At 38.6% G+C, this 12868-nt stretch overlaps 1 protein-coding gene across 1 annotated transcript; it reads right to left on the bottom strand.

Moving 5' to 3' along the window:
• On the bottom strand, positions 6223-12583 carry LYZ (lysozyme). The gene is given in 4 exon segments (NM_214392.2): positions 6223-7048; positions 8032-8110; positions 10074-10232; positions 12384-12583. Coding segments are annotated over 4 exon segments (441 nt in total). The 5' UTR covers positions 12520-12583; the 3' UTR covers positions 6223-6981.

Raw genomic sequence — 12868 nt, 5'->3', positions numbered from 1 at the left:
AAAACTGGGACTCTGTTTAAGAAATATTTAGGTCCTTAGACCTGAGCAATTATCCCTTATTTACTCCCAAGGGATAGGACAGGGTTAAAGCAGGGTCTCTGCATTGAGGATCACCAGAGTTGAGAGAGGAACACCATACAGAAAATAGGTAGATTAACCAAACACGTACCAGGTACTAAGACCTTTGTCTCTCACTTAACTCTTAAAATGTTGACAACCAGGCCTTTGTTTCCTAGTAGAGAAGTAGAAAGAGGCTTCTCTGGAAAATCTGACCAGCCTGAGAGGAGAGATCTAAGGATCCTCAACAAAACTGACTCAGCCAACTTGATCGTCCTTCTGCAAAGTGCATGTGGTCAAATCCACAGAGACCCTTGGAATGTCAAATTATTTTTTTAGTTTTCCAGTCCTAAATTTAACCAATGATTACCAAATAACTGAGAAACGCCTCTAATATGAAAGATATAATCCAAAATAAACAAGCAAAGTGGCAGATCAGAGGAAATATAGAGAAGTCAACTAAAACCAAAAGAAACCCAAATGATTATTAATACTATATACAGATAAAATAATAATAAACATGACACAAAACAAGGGAAAAAAAGGATATTCAGAGAATGAGAGCTGCTGCAAATTAAAACTATTGTAGTGGAAATGAAAAAAAAACTCAGAAAGATGAGACTGGTGAATTTTCTAGCTGTGTCTGAAGATCTGAGAGGAGATTTAAATAGGACAACCTGGATAGCAGTGGGGAATAAGAGGTCTAAGCTACTAAGTATAAAATACATAAGCCACAAGGATGTATTGTACAACACAGGGGATATATACAATATTTTATAATAACTATAAATGAAATATAACCTTTAAAAATTGTGAATCATTATGTTGTACACTTGAAACATATAACATTGTACATCAATCATACCTCAAAGAAAAAAAAGGACCTTGAGTTTGAGAGCTGAACTAACGATAAATACCCAGAAAAGCCAATTTAAGACTCATGCAATTATTAGCTCTAGGGAAAATAAAATCTTGTATAAGAGGAAAAGGTAATTGTATTTATGGCTAGTGAATACTCAGTGTTGATCTAAAAAAGTATATATAATTACATTGGAAGGATGGATTTGGGGGAAAGGTGCCATGTGTGATGGAGATGGGGGGAGGAAGAAACAGAACTTAATCCCAGCTTACTCAGAGGGAATCAATATCTTAAAGTCAAGATAGAGAAATATAAGCCAAATACTTAAAAGCTTGGGAGTAAATATAAAATTCTTAACACCAAGCTAAAAAGAGTAGAAAATTGTTGCATGTGAAGGAGGAGAAATGGAGAGTTACATCTTTCATACAAAACTTGTAGAACTATCTGACTCTATAAACAGAATTTATAACCTTGTAAAAATCAAAAATTATTTCGAATATAATTTGCATAATAGACATGTGCTTAACAAAAACATTATCTATGATGATATTAGTCACTCCTGATTATAACTTCTAGTAATTCCTTTTAGCCAACTTCTAAGAAAAAATTGGTTTTTGTCTTTTTAGGGCTACACCCCCCGCATATGGAGGTTCCCAGGCTAGGGGGTGGAATTGGAGCTGTAGCCGCTGTCCTACAGCACAGCCACAGCAACGCTGGATCCTTAACCCACTGAGCAAGGCCAGACATCAGACCTGAGTCCTCATGGACACCAGTCAGATTTCTTTCCACTGAGCCGCAATGGGAACTCCCTAAGAAACATTTTTATTTTTATTTATTTATTTATTTATTTTTGCTATTTCTTGGGCCGCTCCTGCGGCATATGGAGGTTCCCAGGCTAGGGGTCGAATCGGAGCTGCGGCCGCCAGCCTACGCCAGAGCCACAGCAACGCAGCATCCGAGCCGCGTCTGCAACCTACACCACAGCTCACGGCAACGCCAGATCCTTAACCCACTGAGCAAGGGCAGGGACCGAACCCGCAACCTCATGGTTCCTAGTCGGATTCGTTAACCACTGCGCCACGACGGGAACTCCAGGAAACATTTTTAAAATGAGTTTACTGAATGGAAGTGCAAGAAGAGTGCTTGGGGCTTAGTTAAAATTAGTGTCACATGAAGAGCTCAGTTATCATCTGGAACATCACTCTGCATTTCAAATAATATCCTGGGTAAAACTAAGCAACATAGGAATTGAGTTTCTTTTCAAAAATGATCAAATATTGATTTTTTTTTCCTCACAAAATAAGGGTCAAAATTTGGTTTGGGAACTTGATTGCATCAAAATAACAGGCATAAGTAAGATATATTTATTAAAAACACTAAGCAAAATCTCCGACAAACATTGCTTTTCCTCTTTAGCCAACTTTTGCTAATGTCTGGTGTTTCTTCTGTCAGCCCTCGTTGTGGGGCTATCCTGGTGCTTCTTGGATATATCGCATCTCTATATCTGAGCTGTCACCTTCAATCCCCCTTCCCCTACCTTGACTCATTTTTAATAACCTCAAGATATCCTGATATGATTAAACCCATATTCTTTCCTGTTTATTCATATCAAAATTGCCCCAGAATGTTGAAGCCTGAGGCAGCACTTGTGTTGGGGCCCTCTGCTGCCCTCCCATGGTTGGCCTATGCATTACATGCACATAGATTTGAGACCGACTGTGGAATCTCAGAGGCAGCTGTGCTTCTTCAGTGGACTCGGAGAGTAAAAAAAATCTCAGAATGCTCAACACGGGGGATATATTAAATAATCAGAGAGAGATTAATTCAATCAACTGGTATTTATTAAGCATGTATCAGGTTACAGATGCTGTTCTAGGTATTTGGAGTACGGTGTAAACAAGAATAAAAAATTTCTGCCTTCCTTCCTATAAGGAGACTGGTCCAGCATGGTGTGTCAGAGATGTCATATAGTAGAGATGGTGTCCAGATGTGGAAGAAGGGGTGGCCCAATGAGGGGAAAGCATCTACTCAATGGTGTGGCAGTGTTGGGAAATTAGTCACATACAGGCAAATGATCAAATACATGTGTGTACTAAGGCTACAATTTAAGGATATTAAGGATAATGAATGCCAGGTTTCTCACTGTCATAGAAAGGGGTTACCAACATGAAAAAGGAGCAAACTAGAATGAACCTTGTGGTGTGGGATTAGAATTGGAGATATTAAAAAAAAAAAAAAGAATTGGAGATATTATGTGAGTTCAATTTAAATAGATGGGCATAGAGACAAATATTATGTAACTATGTATATCTTCTATGGGGCCTGGAAACAGTGACACTAGTGCCCAGAGTTTGTTTTTTATTTTTTTTTTTATTTTTTATTTTTTTGTCTTTTTGCTATTTCTTGGGCCGCTCCCGAGGCATATGGAGGTTCCCGGGCTAGGGGTCTAAATCAGAGCTGTAGCCACCAGCCTACGCCAGAGCACAGCAACGTGGGATCCGAGCCGCGTCTGCAACCTACACCACAGCTCACGGCAACGCCAGATCCTTAACCCACTGAGCAAGGGCAGGGACTGAACCCGCAACCTCATGGTTCCTAGTCGGATTCGTTAACCACTGCGCCATGACGGGAACTCCCAGAGTTTGTTTTTTAAATGCCATTATCCATTATGAAGAGTAAGGGCTCTTTGGAGCAATAGCTGGTTCCAGGCTTAAAAAGGAAAAGAACAAAGTGAGCCTGAAGACATCTCGTGGCAGAAAACAAAAAAGTGTTCAAAGAGTGATTGGGACATGTCAAAATGACACAAAAGCTAGCTTGCAAGGGCTCTAGTGGCCAAATAAGGGACAGTGTGAGCATCGAAATAAATGACAGTAATGGAGAACTCATTATAATTTGAATAAAGTAGGAAGCCAGGGGTACATACTGATATGATAAGGAAACGCATAAATTGAAAATTTAATGAGGAATAGTCTCCAAGTACCTTACCCTCTCCCAAATACTTCACAGAGGAGGTGACTTGCAGATATCACTTTAATCAAAAGATCGACGTGAACATCATCAGTAACAGAACATTTCCAAACCACATGCCACCTGAGAGGATGTAAGAGAAGAGCACAGCATCACTGCTCAGCATCACTTCCTTGGTATTTCTGCCAGAAATGCATAGCATAATCCAATCAAGAAAATATGGAGATTCCTCAGATCATTTTACACAACATAGCTGGTTTGCGGTCTTCAAAAGGGTTAAAGTCATAAAAGTCAAAGAAAAAAATTGAAGAAGTGATCTAGATTGAAGGGAAATAAAAATACGACAACCCAACAGAGCACATGAATCTGAATTAGATCTTTTTATTAAGAAGGACTTATGAGAACAATTGATGAAGTTGAATGGGATCTGGCGATTAGATTAGAGGGTTATAATGTGTCCATGTTAATATCCTGATTTGGATGATATTTTGAGGTTCTGTACGATTTACACACTGAAGGATTCAGAGTCACTGGGCACCGTGGTGGCAATGTACTCTCAAACTGTTCAGAAAAAAAGAAAATTCTGCACTATTGTTGCAAATTTGGGGAAAGATTATTTATGCATTTTTAAAAATGGGGAAAACTTTATTCTTTTGGAAGTTATAGTCCAGCAAGAAGAGAGAAATAAATAAAACATGTAGTCTATCATCTGGTTATACGCTTGAGCCCTGGGGCACTCCCACAGTTAAAAATCAAATAGCAGGAGTTCCCGTCGTGGCGCAGTGGTTAGCAAATCCGACTAGGAACCATGAGGTTGCAGGTTCAATCCCTGCCCTTGCTCAGTGGGTTAAGGATTCAGCATTGCCGTGAGCTGTGGTGTAGGTCGCAGACTTGGCTCAGATACCGTCTTGCTGTGGCTCTGGCGTAGGCCGGCAGCTGCAGCTCTGATTAGACCCCTAGCCTGGGAACCTCCATATGCCGCAGAAGCGGCCCTAGAAATGGAGAAAGAAAAAAAAATCAAATAGCAGAGAAAGAGTCAGCTAGGAAGGACTAAGGAGGAGTCATCAGTGAGACAGGTTGTAAACAAGGAAAAGCTGAGGAGGAAGATCTCTAGAACTATGAAGTGGTTCATGGTCAAATGCAGCTGAGTGATCAAGAAAGATGATCAGAAAACAGGTGATCACTGGAATTTGTCTAGAAATTGGACTAGAAAGAAGTCATGAGAGAAGTCATGTTGGAGCAGTTTTCAGCTGAATGAGGGTAGCAGTCAAAGGGTTGAAGGAGTTCCGGTTGCGGCTCAGTCGATTAAGACTCCGACTAGCATTGGTATGAAGATGCGGATTTGATCCCTGGCCTTGCTCGGTGGGTTAAAGGATCTGGGGCTGCTGCAAGCTGTGGCGTAGGTCAAGCATGCAGCTTGTATCTCGCATTGCTGTGGCTGTGGCATAGGCTGGCAGCTACGGCTCTGTTTGGACCCCTAGCCTGGGAACCTTCATATGCCCCAGGTGTGGCCCTCAGAAGCCAAAAAAAAAAAAAAAAAAGTTTAAAAAGAGAAATGAAGGAAGGTGAGGTGAGGACATGGACTTGGTGAATACAGATATCTCATCTCAGAACTGTTGTTTAAAAAAAGGAGTGGAGAATGACGTAGTTAGAGGGTTATGCAGCATCCATGGAGAGCTCTTTGTAAGGTGGAAGTTTCCCATGGCAGTTTGTACAATGATGGGGGAACCCAGCAAATAGGGAGAAACTCAAGATGCAGGAAACACTCAGCCTAAACTGGAGTAGTGAGAAGGCTACAATGGAGCCTGGGTGTTGAGACGCTGCCATTGGCAGGAGCAGAGGCCCTTCATCCTGGTCATAGCAGGGAAGGGAGACAGGATGGTGGCCAGGACCTCTGTTAGGATGGCCAGGAGGGGAGAATTTAGCATGAGGTTGCTTCTATTCTCTCAGTGTAGCATGAGGCCAGGTCATCTACTGAGAGTAGAGATGGTAGAAGACCAGTGGTCGGGTGTGTGTGCTGGGACTCTGGAATGAGAGGAAGAGAAATAAAAGAGTGACAGTCATTTTGGAGGGTGGGGACACCAACGCAGAAAGCTTACAGAGAAGTGACGAGAATGGCCTGGGAGACGTGAGGGCCTAGTTAAGATTTGTGGATATGAACTTAGAGTGAGATCTGTCAGCATGTTTATAGATTTTTCTCCAGCAACATCCAGCTGTTTGGGTACAGGTGAGGATGTAGGAAATATTAAGTGCAAAATCATTTTTCCCCCAAACATATATATATATTTATGTATTTCTTCAAAGACACTAAATAGGTATAAACAAAGAAAGACAAGGAATGAATTGCAAAGCTTTTAATGATAATGTTTGTACTTTTTACAGCATGCATAAATTCACACCTGTGGTTAATTAGCAATTATTTCAATGCCTGCGAATTCATCTGCCTCTGAATTTAGTCATAATGCATGAATTCAAGCTGATAAAGTTCAGGAAAAGCACAGCTCATCTAATCCCTCTTTATATTCCTTCATGGTCAGCAAAATGCATAAATGAGTTTTTAAAAGGCTAAAAGAGATGGATACCTAAATTGTGAGACTATTTTAAAATTCGTTTTAATGAACGAATCATCTCTGAGAAAACATTTAAGCCAAAGGTCACACTTTATGAAAGCAAAATTCTTAATTCAGGTTGTCTTCATTTTTAGCCATCTGGCATTCTGCTCCTTTTAAAATTTTATATTACCCAACAAAGACTGGTTATCTTTTACTGTTTTTAGAGATAACTGAACAGATGAAGACTGTTTCTGGTTTATTTCTTTGATTAAGAACTGAATGTACTGGAGGTATATTTGATAATTAAGATTTCAGACCAACAATAATTCTCTTAGCAAATTGAAAAATATTGTAGGCCTATAAAACAATAAACACAAACAATAAACACATTAGGTAAACATTAAGCCTCTTAAAGAAAGACCTTATGCTCTTGCTTCGGTAAAACCATGATTTGTTCGCAAGAATGGTAGTATGACCTTTCATTCAACTATTATTTCCTAAATATGAAAAAGAGACAAGGTGAGCTGAAGAAGGAAAACTGCACAGTTACAGTTTGCAACCCCGAATGTACTGCGAGACATCTTTGTTCTGACAATGAGCTCTCCATGCCACCCTGTAGAGAAAGATGAAACAAATGGTAATAAGGTTAAAACACATCTTCCTTATAATATACATACTTCAAAACCCTTTGGGAGAATAAAATGCTTTATTAATATATGAAATACAGACCATAGGTAGATCCAAATATTGCTATTTATTAAGTGTACAAAGTACTTCACGTCGCTCCTAAGCCTTCCCTAGAGTACAGGATGCTGCACACAAATGTTGAGTCCTGTGTATTCCACAACACAACTGCAAAGTGCCTTCCACATTTACTTAATTCCAAAAGTAATTTCAAGATATGACAAGGAAGTGGGAGAATGTGGAGGATGTGAAAAACTCTAGCAATCCTCTAAAATAAATTGAGAAGTGAACGAATAAGATTCCGAATCCGTTCAAGTAGATTTTTTTCCAGGGAAAACATTGTTTAGCATAAATCTAAAGCCACAATTTTCAGTTCTCAGTAGCATACGTTGGTCTTTGGAAATATTCCCTCACTTCTCTCCTAACAGGAGAGTAAGCTTTCCCCTTTAGTGTTTAACACAGATGCTCTGTAACAGGAACTAACAGAGGGTTCTAGGTCTATTATACTTCCCAAACAAACATACAAACTCAGAGAAAAAGAGATCAGAGGTGGGGGTGGGGTGGGATGACGGTTGGGGAATTGGATGAAGGCAATCAAAAGGTACAACCACCTCCTAGTTTTAAGATAAATAAATACTAGGGCTGTACCATACAACATGATAATTAATACTGCTGTATGTTGTATATGAAAGTTCCTAAGAGAGCAAATCCTCAGACTTTTCTTCACATTCAAAATTTTTTTCTTCTCTTTTTTAATTTTTATCCATGTGAGATAATGGATGTTTGCTAAACTTATTATGATAATCATTTCATGATATCTGTAAGTCAAATCATTATGCTATATCCCTAAACATATACAGTGAGGTATGTTAATTATATCACAAGAAAATTGGAAGGAAAAAAAAAACATACCATGCTTTAACGCCTTGTGGATCTCTGACAACCCTCTTTGCACATTCTATATCTTGACTGAGGTCATCGTCCAGCAAAACTGAAAAAGAAGTGGTGAGAAATGAAAACAATATTCATAGAGATTTCACTTTAAGTTTAGGTTCAGCCAACCTCCTCTTGGCTGAGGAAAAATCCTACAATTGTTTCTTAAGAGTCCATGTATCTCTGAATGTTGGGAGAAAAAATTTTCATTATTCCATTCTTTGGCATCAAATAAAAGTGTTCTGTTTCTTATTTACCAAAGTCATTGGAAGCTCTGGAATTATTAACCAATGTGACAGAAGATTCTCTTTTTACTAGGCACTATTAAAAAAAAAAAAAACCAAACAAGCAGAAAATGGCCTAGCAGTTTTTTGCTCCACAATTCTACTACTGCAAATGTATTTTAAGGAAATAATAAGAAATACACCCAAAAATGTAGGTACAAGGTGTTTCATAGCAATTAATACAAGGGGAATGGAAAGGAATGGAAAAGCCCAAGTGTATAACAGTAAGAGCTGGTTTGTTAAATTATGGAATAGTTATATAAAGCAATTCTATTCATCTTTAAAAAGAAATAAAGGTTGGAATTTGTTGACTTAAAATAATTTTGTGTGATAAAGAGCAAAGTGTGAAGCAGTATATATAGTCCAATTACATTTTTGTTGAAATGACACATTGCGTACTTGTTTGTATGTGGGCACATATGTGCATGGTAGAGCTTCACATTCATATACGTGATTGATACATATCCTGAAAGAATATGTGTTTACCAGGTTTCATAAATCTCTGGGTAGCCAGAATTTTTATCCATGACCACAGAGTATTATATAATACAAAATAATTTTAAAAAATAAATTAGCCAGATATAAAAGAATATTCTAAGACTAAGTTTCTCTATTAGGACTTTTAATATTTAAAATTTTAACAATATCAATTTTGCAGTACTTCTTCAATATTTTATGCACTAAAGATTCCACATGTTATCTTTATTTTTAAATGAATTCAATAGAATATTTGTTTCACTCCAATAAAGCAAGTCCATTACTTAACTTGTTAGAATGACAATGATTACATAGGAACCATATTTTTTGGAAATGCAAACTAAAGAATTGAAATGAAATGTCATAATGTTTCTAATTCACTTTAAAATCACTCAGCAAAAAATCCACACACACACATACATATGAAGTAAATATGACAAAATGTTAACGACTGTTAAAGTACATGAAGGGCATATTGCTTTTTATTCTACTAATGTTTCTAATTTTCTGTGTATTTAAAACATTTCATAATAAAAAGCAAAAAAAAAAAAATTTAAAAAGGACCACACATATTCCTCCTCTTTGATTGGTTAACTGCTAATCTTTTCATTTTTCAATAAAGGGAAGTAAATTAAAAAAGAAAAAAAAAAGACCAAGTAACAAAATTATCCCTAAACCTCCCCAAGCAGAATTGGTAGGAAGAATAGCATTGTTCTTTACAAAGCATCAGTAAGTTCAGTTACAGTAAATTGATAGGTCATTCCAGAAACTTTTGTATATCAGAAAACATCAACCCTTATGATACCAGCGCTTTAATTTCTTACTTAAGGAATTATGAGGAGGATAATAAAGAGTTCTTATGGAGTTCCCATTGTGGCTCCGTGGTTAACGAATCTGCTTAGGAACCATGAGGTTTCAGGTTCGATCCCTGGCCTCACTCAGTGGGTTAGGGATCCAGCGTTGCCGTGAGCTGAGGTGTAGGTTGAAGACGGATCCCAGATCCAGCGTTGCTGTGGCTGTGGCATAGGCCATCAGCTACAGCTCTGATTAGACCCCTGGACTGGGAACCTCCATAAGCTGTGGGTACAGTCCTAGAAAAGACAAATAAACAAACCGAAAAAACATAGAGTTTCTGGAAGTTAAGATGGAGTTTTTCTAAGTCCCTGGTGAACCAAGACCTTTTCATTTCTGTTGAATCTCTGTTCTTATAAGGATAACCAGATGGGTCCTATTTCATCGCTCAACATTATCTTGTCTTACCTTTGCAGGATATGTGACAGGCATTAACTGCTTTGGGTGTCTTGCCATCATTACACCAGTAGCGGCTATTAATTTGAAATATTCCATAATCAGTGCTTCCAACATTGTGGTTTATAGCTTTTGTGTTAAAATCACTTTCCCACTTGGCCAAACACACCCCTGAAAAAAAACTTATTTTTAGTAAAAAGCAGCAACACCACATGACTTTATAGTTCACAGCATAATCAGTTCTATTGAGCTAATTCAATTCTACTAATGACTTACTTTGTAAGTGTAAACATGTATGTTACTTGTAAAATATTTTAACACTTTGGTGTTAAAGGGTCCTTAAGAGAATTCTTTTGTTAGTAAATCATTTGGTAATACTAATGAAACAAGATAAAATATTTTTAAAAAATATTAAAATAGCTGTTTCTTCCATTGCTATTACTCTTCTCCTGGTAACATTCAGCCTAGAAAGGAAAATCAGCAGAGTTGTTGAGTGGATTTTGTAATTAGCAGCAGATACAGATGCTAATTGAAAAATGCTTTTTATGAGGAAAAATAAGGATTTTCTGGGAGAAAGAATTTTTTATATTAAATTTTTTTTTTTTTAATGATTGCACACACAGCATATGTAAGTTCCCCAGGCTAGGGGTTGAATTTGAGCCACAGCTGTGACCTACACTGGATCTTTTAACTGGCTGTGCTAGGCTGAGGATCGAACCTGCACATCTGCAGTGACCCAAGCCACTGGAGTCAGATTCTTAAACCACTGTGCCATAGGAACAGAGCAACTCCAAGAAAATTTCTCATAATCCCTAAAGGTGAATTTGGATATCAAACTAGAATCCAGACCATAAGAGTCATATTTAGGAAAGACTATATCATCCATCCATTTAGCCATCCATCCATCCATCCAGCCAGCCAGCCAGCCACTTGCTCATTCATTCAGAAAAAGTCGTGGAGGGGGAATGTCTGATTTCAATCTGAAAAATACAGTGATTATAATGACAAATATGGAGTAAAATACAAAGTAAACTTTACTTAGGGCACATCTTGAATTCTGTGGAAGAAAATGAAAAGCAGGTAATCAACTAGAATAATATTAATTTGATAATAAACATCATTTCATGGATCTTTATATAAATATTGATTGACAGGAAATAGGTTCCTACTGCCTGTATATTAAGAGTTCAACACATTTTTTTTTTTTTTTTGTCTTTTTGCCATTTCTTGGGCCACTGGGGCAGCATATGGAGGTTCCCAGGCTAGGGGTCTAATCGGAGCTGTAGCCAACAGCCTACTCCACAGCCACAGCAATGCGGGATCTGAGCCACGTCTGTGACCTACACCACAGCTCACGGCAATGCTGGATCCTTAACCCACTGAGCAAGGCCAGGGATCAAACCTGCAACCTCATGGTTCCTAGTTGGATTCGTTAACCACTGCGCCACAACGGGAACTCCCCATAATTTTTTTTTGAATTCAACATAATTTTTTAAAAACTTTGCTTTTGGAGTTCCATGGTGGCCTAGTGGGTTGAGGATCCAGTGTTGTCACTGCAGTGGCTCATGTGGCTGCTGTGGCGAGGGTTTGATCCTTGACTCAGGAACTTCTGCAAGCTGTGGGTGCAGCCAAAACAAAACAAACAAAGAAAACTTTGCTATAAAAACCCAATATCATCCATAGGGGAATTAAAAACAAGAAAAATTCAGAGTTCCTGTTGTGGCTGAGCTGTAATGAACCCAACTAGTATCCACGAGGATGTGGGTTCATTTCCTGGCCTCGATCAGTGAGTTAAGGATACGGCGTTGCCGTGAGCTGTGGTGTAGGTAGAAGATGAGGCTTGGATCTGGCGTTGCCATGGCTGTGGTATAGGCCGGCAGCTGCAGCTCTCATTTGACACCTTGCCTAGGAACATCCACATGCTGCGGGAGCAGCCCTAAAATGGAAAAAAAAGAGAGAGGAGAAAGAAAAATTATACATTACTCAGGCTTGAGTCAGATACTAAGAGCACGACAGAGGTATCTCAGGGGTTCAAAATGTATCTTTTAGTCAGTGAGCCTACATGTGCTACTGGCACAGTTGGCAAATTGAGCGGCCCTAGAAGAATACAACAGGTCCTGGCATGCTTAGAATTGTATAGGATTTGTCCCTCCCATCTGGTACATCTGCCTCTAAAGGAACAGGTTAATGTTTTTAACCATTCTAAGTGTACAAACCCTCAAAGAAAATTTTTAAATAATCCATTTCTTATTATTCATCCTCTAGGAGTATCTATTCCACAGCTGGCTAACGACTGGGAAGGATGAAGAAGCGTTAACTTACAGTTCGCCAGGCTGACTCCCCTATAGCCGTCCATGCCAGACTTTTTCAGAATTCTGGCGAACTCGCACCGATCATAGACCTTGGCCTGTACAGAGACAGAAAGGAGGAGAAGCGCAAGAACGAGGAGAGTCTTCATGTTGTCTGAGAAGCCGGGGCTCCAGGCTGAACAGGGTGACCTGGTTCCCAGTATTTAAGGTCTTCTCACTTCCTTCTTCTCCCGGGCGTTTAACAGCTCCACCCTTTGAAAACAGGAACTCATTATTGGTCCACTGACTTCAAACTTTTTTTTTTAATGTTTGAAGAGGGATCTTCTGATGTCCTAAAAACTAACCTGCAGGAAAATAATGAAGTAACATTTTTTAAAAATTGCACGGGGAGAATTGGGATTGGCACTATTGCCTAATGAGGAACTTCCTCCTATTTTATTATGAATTTGAAAAACTATACAGCAAAAAAAAAGAACATTTTATTTGTTTAATTTTTAT

The sequence above is a fragment of the Sus scrofa genome, chromosome 5, assembly GCF_000003025.6.
Source record: "Sus scrofa isolate TJ Tabasco breed Duroc chromosome 5, Sscrofa11.1, whole genome shotgun sequence".
In the NCBI taxonomy this organism is placed as follows: Eukaryota; Metazoa; Chordata; class Mammalia; order Artiodactyla; family Suidae; genus Sus; species Sus scrofa.
This window is presented reverse-complemented; position numbering and strand designations above follow the sequence as displayed.